The 10,210-nt window shown below is 31.3% G+C and overlaps 1 protein-coding gene across 1 annotated transcript; it reads right to left on the reverse strand.

The window, feature by feature from the left end:
- Window positions 1-3,301: 3,301 nt before the first annotated feature.
- LOC111633881 lies at window positions 3,302-8,357 on the reverse strand. The gene is made up of 9 exons (XM_023378523.1): window positions 8,332-8,357; window positions 7,388-7,407; window positions 7,179-7,247; window positions 6,172-6,237; window positions 5,754-5,811; window positions 5,539-5,672; window positions 5,392-5,464; window positions 4,891-5,018; window positions 3,302-3,368 (listed from the first exon to the last, which is right to left on the reverse strand). Exons 1-9 carry the CDS (start codon window positions 8,355-8,357, stop codon window positions 3,319-3,321), a joined length of 624 nt encoding a protein of 207 aa, XP_023234291.1. The 3' UTR covers window positions 3,302-3,318.
- Between the last annotated feature and the right edge of the window lie 1,853 nt (window positions 8,358-10,210).

Consider the following 10,210-nt stretch of genomic DNA (forward strand, 5'->3'; position numbering starts at 1 on the left):
CGCCATTGCTTAAGCTTGTTTTCGTCGCGGAGCAGCGCACCAAACGGCGGGCGCGTTTTCTGATAAGTTATTTTTCTGCGAAAAATTCGTTGAACTTTGGAGACATCATTAATAGAAATAATTTTTATGGCCGTTGAATAAGAAATGTTTTTTTCACAAGAAATGTATAAAATTACAGTGCTGTATTAGACTTACGGTACCTAATTTACATACTGTACAGACGATAGTAAACTCAACTTACTTTCCTAAACTCTCTGTAGCGTGTAAGTAGTTCGGCTGCTCGTCTACTATTGGTCCAGATTCGACCAATCCTGTCGCGACACGAGTCGGCGATGACGTTTTGCCGCGTTTTACGAGTTTATTTTAGCGTCTTTATACGAATACGGTCGCAATTTTTTCGCCGCGTTATAGGAATCCGCATTATAGGAACCCGCGTTATAGGGGTCTACTGTATATTTTTAGAAATTGTCTTAGATAAAACCGATAACAGGGAGAATGTAATTAAAAAAAAAGAAAAATATATATTTAATGTATAGTCTTCAGTGAATTTGTAAAAGAACTTGTAACCCGGAAAGCATCTGATTTAAACTGAAGAGGAACATGAGTGACCAAAATGCATATTTAATAAAACAGAAAAACCAAAAAAAGGTCTTTTGGTATCCAAGTAAAAACATTTCAAAAGGTGTGATAAGTTCTCAGACTAGAAGCCGATATACAAGCTTAATCACCATTAAATTTTAAAACAAAGACGAGCTATTATTTATTGTGACATAGTCACAATGCCAGGCAGCAATTTTTAATCATATTTTTAATTTATTTAATTTAAAATATATGCTTTCCACTTCAGATTAGTATCATCTTTCCCCTGTACATCATCCTTTTCCTTTAACAATAGAGTCGTGCCGGTCATCTATTTAACACCTTTTGGGGAAAATATTTGAATTGAAATAACATGATTTCTGGTTTACATTGGAAGATCTTGTATAGTTAATTTAGGCCTCCTGACCCTAAGATTTCCACATCTGGTCTCATCTTTTATCTATCTGACTTTGTTCTCGACATTAAGGAAAGACAGACAGAGGAGAGGACAGATGAACAGTGGAAATTTATAGGTTGGAAATTAACTACAGTATTCTTGTAGTAGCAGGAGCGAGAGAAACTATTTTGCAAATCAATTTATTANGCTATTATTTATTGTGACATAGTCACAATGCCAGGCAGCAATTTTTAATCATATTTTTAATTTATTTAATTTAAAATATATGCTTTCCACTTCAGATTAGTATCATCTTTCCCCTGTACATCATCCTTTTCCTTTAACAATAGAGTCGTGCCGGTCATCTATTTAACACCTTTTGGGGAAAATATTTGAATTGAAATAACATGATTTCTGGTTTACATTGGAAGATCTTGTATAGTTAATTTAGGCCTCCTGACCCTAAGATTTCCACATCTGGTCTCATCTTTTATCTATCTGACTTTGTTCTCGACATTAAGGAAAGACAGACAGAGGAGAGGACAGATGAACAGTGGAAATTTATAGGTTGGAAATTAACTACAGTATTCTTGTAGTAGCAGGAGCGAGAGAAACTATTTTGCAAATCAATTTATTACATCATTAATTAATCAAATCGTTGTTTTTTCTTTTACTGTATTTAAATCTTTAAAATGATTAAATTTGAATCAATTTTTGATAATTAACTAATGAAAATGGAATTTGTTTGGCCGATGAAGATGAATGTTTTATTTATTTACGCATACTGGTTTCATCCATGATACCGGAAATACAAACATACAAATAATCATTAGAAAAACAGCAAAAACACAATAATACTGTAATTAATAAATTATTACAGAAAAAAAACAGAATACACACATAAATATAATACAAAGAAGATGTATGTTTCTTTATGTGCTCGAAAATTTTTCCAAGGTAAATTCATTATATCCACTTTTTTTATTTTCACCATCAATTTTACTACAACTTTTTTTTTTTTTTATTTTGAACTCTTTCCGCCCTGTGGGGCACTAAGAGGGCCTCTTTGTGCAAGCCCATTATGGGTTCGGCCAGGCCCACAATGGGGCTGCCGGGTGGTGAGGGACGGGGTTACTACAACTTTGTATAAGGATCCAGTTATTTCTTCTGCTTGTTGTTGTTTGCGACCATAGCAAAACAGGAACAAGATCGGCAACCCTGCCGAAGATGCCGAAATAGTCATGACTCAGAAACATTAAGTAGAATTCCGAGAATAAAGTACCAAGCTATGATCTGGCCATGTGAATATGTTAATGTTTTATCCTTCTAACAGGAAAAATAACTTTCGTTATTATGGAATTATAAACAAACATGCCAATTCTATATAAATTGAAGCAAAATATAAGAAATTGAATGAAACAGACAACTTATTTGATATTTCAACTACGCTTGTTGGAGAGAACAACACATCAACAAGCCTTCATTAAAACTCAACTGTCTAGCCTCTAAAGAGAATCTCCTTTTATTTTGTTTCAAAGAAAATGTAATTGACGAACTCGCCCCGTCCTCCCCTATATATTTTATTTGAAATTTTCAAGTTGCCCCACCACCTCACCCAAGTATACTTTTAACAAAGCGGGGCCTTATTTTACTATTATTTTTAATTTCGATGATAGTTTAAAAATTGGCAAGATTCTATTTACGTATTAAAAATATAAAATAACTTACCGGCGCCAAATATATCGGAAGCAGACGATAAAATGACTTGTTACCTCAGTTGCTATGGAAACGAAAGTTCGTCTGTTCATTTTAAAACTTTTTTTTTATTTAAGATTTTAACTCAATTATTATCGTGTATTAATTAAATAATTTTAAAAATATAAATGTTTATATTATTTAAATAAATTAATTTAAAAAATTGAATTTACGGGAATAAATTTTTTTATATTAAAATGTCGTTGTACGTCGCGCGTTGCCGTGATGACATTGTCAGATTGTACGAATTTTGACATTCCAACCCGTTCCCATTAATGTTATTTTTATAAACGAAAAAATTAAAATTAAGACTGTCTTTAATTAAATTAATAAAGAAACATTCTACATATTTCGTTTCTTCAAAAAAGCTGACAAAAGAGGCCCTCTAAGGCGAGGGGCCCTCTGCGTAGCTCCGGTTACATATTATTGATACATGTAATTTATTATATGGAATTAAAAATTATTAGTAACATAGTAAATAATTCAATTAGTTTATATTCTCGATTTTCTGGATTAATATGTTTTATTTCGAGTAAAATAGAATGTAATATTCAGAATGATTAATATTTCGGTAATTTATATTCCTGTTACTCTTCAATATCAAATATGAGTTCGGAAGGACCTTCATCTTCATCACCTAAAATAAATATAAATGATTTTTTTAACCAAAATTCATCAACAAAATTGATTCATAGTATAGTAGAATATATTGAATATACATTTTTACTGTTTGCATATAATTTAGAGCTTTATATTTTAAGGGTGAGCAATTATTTATTATGATAAGGTCATAATGTTCTCAATTTTAGTATTGTCTTTTCCTTGTAAATCATGCATTTCTGTTAAAAATAGTCATGCTGGTCATCTATCTAACTCTGTTCTCAAGATTTTAAGGGAAAACAGACAAACGAAAGCCAGTGGAAATGTATAGGTGTACAATTTTTTAAAATTACAGCCCAATAATGTGCAAAACTAATGTTGAATTTCGTTAGTAAGTTTATTTATTAACGTAAGAAACTTACTGTTAGATCAAGAGAGAAACAAGATGGAGTCCTTGGTTAATCACGAGATTGAGCCCATCCAACTAAAAACACTGGAAAGTGTTTTTAGTTATTTCCATGATTATTTCTGGAAGGCGGGCTACAATACTCACAGAAGAGGGAACGGGGCGAACGATACATATTATCTAATTTATTCATTGTATTTATGCCCATTCACAAATATCGGCTTATTCTTATTCTAAAGTTACGAATAAAATACTAAATAAGTTGAAAACAAAAAGTTTTCATCGCTTCTCAGAAGTTATTTCATTTATATCACTTACGTTTTTAATATAAGGTATTGTTTTATCAGGATCAGAGTTAAATAACCTTGCTGATACCCCTCTATCTGGTACTATGTAAATTCTATTATGGATAAAATATCTATCAGAAAATAACATTTCGGATCTAGAATTTAAAGACATTAATTTTACTAACGACATATTGAAAGCGTTCGTTCAGTGGCCAAACCGTTCGTATATCATCGTCTTAGGTTTTGTTGTAGTAACAAAAACAATTGATATGCAAACAAAAAAAATCTAGCAAAGAGTTGCGTAACTTTCCCGGCTGTTATGAGTATTTATTTAAAAAAATAACTTTTATATTATTAAGCAAAATAAATAAAAATATGTGGCGCCATCTGTTATGAGATTTTGTTTTAAAAACTTTTTGCCATTTTATAGTAATTAAAAATATAAAAAGCTTAATTTTAGATTAAGGATGAATTTTATGGAAAAATATAAATGTTAATAACGAATAAAATCTTCATTAATTCATTCATAGGTGATTTTTACGTACAAAATTAATAATTTTACATTTTGCTTTGAAGGGCCAAGCTTATCTTTACCAAAGAATACTCCTTATAAAAAAAATTTGACTGTCGTCCAAATTATCATAATTTCTTTTACTTGGCGTAATTTTTTTACATCTCGGATGTTTTTGTTTGGATTATATATTATCAATAAATTATTTCAAAATTTTAATGGTATTTTATAAATCATTAATAATGCTAATAAAATAATTTTATACTTATTTAACAATAACAAATGATAACCAGAAATTTAAAAGAATTAATAATAATATTTAATTGACTGTAAAAATTTTAATAGAGACTTCTACCTGTAAAAATGCAGTCAGGTATTCGTTTTGCAGGGTCATATTTACCATTACTTTTAGTACAAATGGTTGTCATTTTTCTCGAACCATCAGGAAATCTATATCCTCTTTTGCACTGAGTTATACATTTTCTAAATATAGAAAAAAAATAATACTGTATAGTTTTAAAGAAATGAGGAATTATTTATTGTAACATTGTCACAACGCTCTCAATTTTACTAGTTAGTCCCTGTAAATTATATTTTTCCTGTTAACAACGGAGTTGTGCTAGTNTAGTTCGAATATAGTTAATCGGGCCTATTTTATCTGAACTCAACTTTCATTTAACTCCATTCTCAAAATTAAGAAAGAACAGACAGATGCCAGTGGGATGAATGTAATAACTTAAACCCTATGAATTTAATTTTATTATTAATCGAATGTGCAGAATACGTAGTATGTATGACAATATAACATTTAACATAATTAAAATGAAAATTAAATAGAAAAATAAACATAACTTACAGAGTACTTGAATCAGACACACATAGAGAAAGCTGATCTTTTCCTTTAACGATTTCACAAACGAGACTAGGATCTAAAAGTCAAATGTTTTAATTATATTTAAAGTATAAAGTAATGTTTAATCACTTAATATATTAATTTCCTTACCTATAGGTTGGCAATCGGGAATTTTCTCGATTTTATTATACTTAAATCCATTCTTTGAGCAATTATAAGTTTTAATGGTTGAACCGTCCGGAAATTTATAATTTTCAATACATATTGCTCTACAGAATCTATAACTAAAATTTATTGTGAAATTATTTTAAATCTTAAATTAATTAATTTTAAAATAAACTGTAAATAGATACAGGAAAACTTACCGTTGATAACGGCTACACCATAATGTCCCATGAAGAGGTGGACTGGCAAGGTTACATGCTGAGTAATTAAAATAAGTCTGAGAAATGTGAATTAATATAAATTAAGAATTAAGAAATATTTAAAATATTAATTAAATGCCGAACTGCAATTTTTCGTCACGTGTTTCTAATTGCAGTATAGTAAGGTTTGCTTTGTTAAGCCGTTTGTTCGTCCGTTCTCTCGCTTACTTGGTGGCTAGCCTCTACCGAGTCTTATCATTAATTTTTCTTTAATTTTAAAATGTATTTCAAAAATATAAATATAAGTGAAAACTTTTCTAAAAAAATATTTTAAAATTGACGATAAAATCTCGATTGATTTTATTATAAAAGTTAATATGAAATAGATATTATTTTTAATTAAGAAATAAAAAATTACCAATTAGATTGTCACTATCTCTTTTCTTTCTTTCATTTGTAACATCGGTTTTCTTAATTTCAAATTCTAGAAATTAATTTACAAAGTTATGTAGCTGCTATAGTAAATAACTTAGCGAAATTTCTTTTTACAACTTAATTACATAAAATATAGTATACATTACATTTACATTTTTTTTTTTACATTTAGTGGAGCACTCCCTCTGACCTGTAGCATTAAATGCTACTGGCTTGAGGTACTCCTCTTTTAATTAACCCTGCTTCGCATATGCTTTGCAGGTAATATAGTATACAGTCGACCCCCTATAACACTGTTGATTATTCCGTTTTATATAAAATCCATGTTGTACGAGTCACTTAGATTTTACAAATACGTGAGCCGTTCACAGCCCGGCACACATATTTGTAAAATCTAAGTGACTCGTACAACATGGAATTCATATAAAAACTGAATTATCAACAGTGTTATAGAGAGAGTCGACTGTATTACTCTAAGTAGTCTATCGATATAATTGTATGTAGAAAGACTACATAGAATTAACATTTTTCTAAATCTAGATCTATTTTTAACGCCTTAATTCTCAATATTTTCCGTTCTGCGAGCTTTGAAGAGGGTTTTCCCCAGACCTGTTATGAATTCTGTCATGCTATCCTACGGGCAGAAAGGGCAATTGCCTGGGGCCACAAAACAGTCTTTTAAAACAAAATATTCCCCCGAAGAAAAATGTCTTAAGTCCTCAACACTGTACTTGGGGCCCCATAATTCAAATTTTCCTGTGCCCCATGAATCTATAACGCGCTACTGGACGGTCGATTAGTAAAGAAAATACACTATTTTTGAGGTTTCGACCAGAATTCGAACTCGAATTCCAAGTCTTTTTAGCATTAATTTAAAACCAAAAAATTAGTTTATAAAACTATGCTATTATTCTATATGATTTAAATTTGATTGTTATTAATCAACGAATGTAAGAAATAATTTTAATGAACCACTAAACACTAAATTACCTCTATTATGTTTATTTCCGTCTTGATCTACGGATTCTTCTCTAACTATCTCAGTCACACTTTGATAATCTAAAATTTTGTATTATAATAATATTATATATGTAATAAATTCTATAGTTTACACGTTGCTCTTGTTGCACCTGGCACAAGAGGTGATTATTAATTAAATAAAAAGAAACATTCATTTGAAAAATTACAAATGAAATTACCTGATTCAGAATCTTCCAATCTGTTAAAATTGAATTCAAGAAAATTTATTAATATATTTTTAGAATGATGTTTATGAATATTTAATTTTACCTTTTGTAAAAATCATCAGACAGAGAAAAAATAAACAATAACATAAAAGTAAAAAATCCTAAAGGTTTAATGTTAAACATCGTTTAATTGTACTGAACAATAATCCTTAGAGAGTTATTAAGAATTAAAACAAATTATCTGATAAATAATGGTTAAAGGAAATGCATTTGAAACTAGAAAGAAACATTTCCTTCATTAGAGTTTTCAAAAACGATAACTTATCTACAACACGGAAGGGTGTGATAAACAATATTTTAGAAATTGTATTAAAACATCATAATATATAGAAAATTCAATTGCAAAGTTTAACTGTATATTAAAATCAATATTTAAATATTTTAGCTGAACTTTACGCTTTAACCTGGTTCTACTAGTTTTTATTTATTTATTATGATTAATAATATAAAAGTTATTTTTAAAATGAAATTTAATAACAGCAAGGAACGTTATGCAATTCGTTGCTAGGTTTTTTTTATCATTAATTTCGTTCAAATCATTTACAAATGAATCACCCCATTCGTTTTCTCTAACTTCTAAATATTCTTTGGCTTTATTAATTTTTTTAGTTTTCTTTAATTACTTTAATTATATTATTTTTATTATTTGTCTTTCCTTCATTCGAAACTGCATGTTTGACTTCATGAACTTTTTTATTTCCTTTTTTTCGGTTAATATATTCATTAAAGCTGTAATCAGATTTAATAATTCTTGCCGAGTTATATTATTTAAATATATTCTTAAGAGATCTGAATTGTTTTTGTTGATTTTTCATCCCACTTCATTGAACTTTATTTTACTTGACACATGCATTCTGACAACGTATTTGAAAAATTCTCACAGAAAATTGGTTTACCTTTTCCAAACGAATTTATGACCCATTCTCAAACAATTTCTTTTTCAAAAATTCTAAACTAGAGGCGAGTGAAGATGAACTCCTTTTAGTAAAGTATACTTCATTGAATACAATGTGTTTTTTGAATTATTTTTAATGCAATCTGATTGCCTTCAAAATATAATTTTGAGCAGGTAGAATAACATGTAAAACTCTCCAAATTACTGTTTGAAATAGTTTTACTTATTGAAGAAACTTTCAAATACATGCCATTATCTAAATCCGTGGTTCCAATCTTTTTTGACTTCGTACTTCTTGACAGCCCATTTTCCTAAGTTTTATTTTGCGTGTTCATAAAACAGTGGCACCTTGGTCAATTATATAGTTCTGTATAATTATATGTAAAAAAGTTTTTTAAATCGAAAAGTGTTGAAGGAAAGACACAGATAAAAGCATCGAGTGCCGTGACGCCGTCAAAGGCCTCGATGCAAAAGCCGAATATCCTTGTCCATTCGACCACTGATGGACAAGAATATTTGGATTTTGTTTTGAGGCCTTTGGCATCGTCACGGCACTCGATGCTTTGAACATTCGTAGTTGATCGAGGGTTTGCGCTTGGCCAACAGGCTGGCCACATGGAGTTTTCTGGATTTTTTTGAGTTAGAAACACCGAAATATGGGCCAGTTTACCATAAAAGACCTCCCGTGAAGCACTCTTCCCTGGCAGATCGTCCATGTGTCGCGTGGACGATTTGCCAGGGAGTCACTTAGATTTTACAAATACGTGAGCCGTTCACAGCCCGGTACACGTATTTGTAAAATTTAAGTCACTCGTACAACATGGAATTCATATAACACGGAATCAGCTATAGTGTTATAGGGGGTCGACTGTATATAGATATGTAATCAGAGCTACTCAGAGGGTCCCTCGACTTAGGGGACCTCTTCTGTCAGCTTTTTTGAAGAAACGAAATATGTAGAATGTTTCTTTATTAATTTAATTAAAGACAGTCTTAATTTTAATTTTTTCGTTTATAAAAATAACATTAATGGGAACGGGTTGGAATGTCAAAATTCGTACAATCTGACAATGTCATCACGGCAACGCGCGACGTTTTGCCAGGGAGTCACTTAGATTTTACAAATACGTGAGCCGTTCACAGCCCGGTACACGTATTTGTAAAATTTAAGTCACTCGTACAACATGGAATTCATATAACACGGAATCAGCTATAGTGTTATAGGGGGTCTACTCGGCGGCTGGATGTCCGAGAAGTCAAGGCGGCAGCCTACCGTTCTCTTGTACCCGGGCACGAATCCGAACGAGCCGAAAAATTCCCAGGGATTTTTCGGGGGGTGGTCCGTTCGGATATGTCGGGCCCCGTCCCTCACCACCCGGCAGCTCCATTGTGGGCCTGGCCGAACCCATAATGGGCTTGCAAAAGAGGCCCTCTTAGTGCCCACAGGGAGGAGAGAGTTAAAAAAAAAACGGGTATACTGTGATTATTTGATATTAACAGTAGCAGATAATTATCCGACAATTCGGATTGGCAGTGTTCCACGAATACAGATTTGTTTGGACTAGAGGAGCTCTAAAGACTCCGGGCAATAACGTGCTTAGGCGCGCCTTAACCGTGCTTAACGATTTTGTAGGTTTTTCAATACAGTAGGATACAATTAATCAGACTGATGATGATACAGTATAGCCATACACAGCCGTCACAATGCGGGCTGCAAGTTTAAACTTCCATTGTCGAAACCTTAATCCTGTCCCTCTCCCCCGGGGGGATTTCGAAAAATTCCTTCTTAGTGTGCGTTCTCGTGACGTATTCTAACTGTGTACTAAATTTCAACTTTCAACTTCTAACTGTTTGGGCTCTGCGCTGATTATTATTATCAA

The sequence above is a fragment of the Centruroides sculpturatus genome, unplaced genomic scaffold (assembly GCF_000671375.1).
Source record: "Centruroides sculpturatus isolate CEXI.00-Female unplaced genomic scaffold, Cexi_2.0 scaffold800, whole genome shotgun sequence".
NCBI lineage: Eukaryota > Metazoa > Arthropoda > Arachnida > Scorpiones > Buthidae > Centruroides > Centruroides sculpturatus.

Excerpts from the sequence above, each read along its gene's own strand:
- LOC111633881 (XM_023378523.1), bottom strand. The coding sequence starts at position 8,357 with ATGGGTCATAAATTCGTTTGGAAAAG. Across the intron at positions 5,019-5,391 it reads GTGTCTGATTCAAGTACTCT|AAAATGTATAACTCAGTGCA; the intron begins GTAAGTTATGTT and ends TTCTATATTTAG. Across the intron at positions 3,369-4,890 it reads ACCTGACTGCATTTTTACAG|GTGATGAAGATGAAGGTCCT; the intron begins GTAGAAGTCTCT and ends TATTTATTTTAG.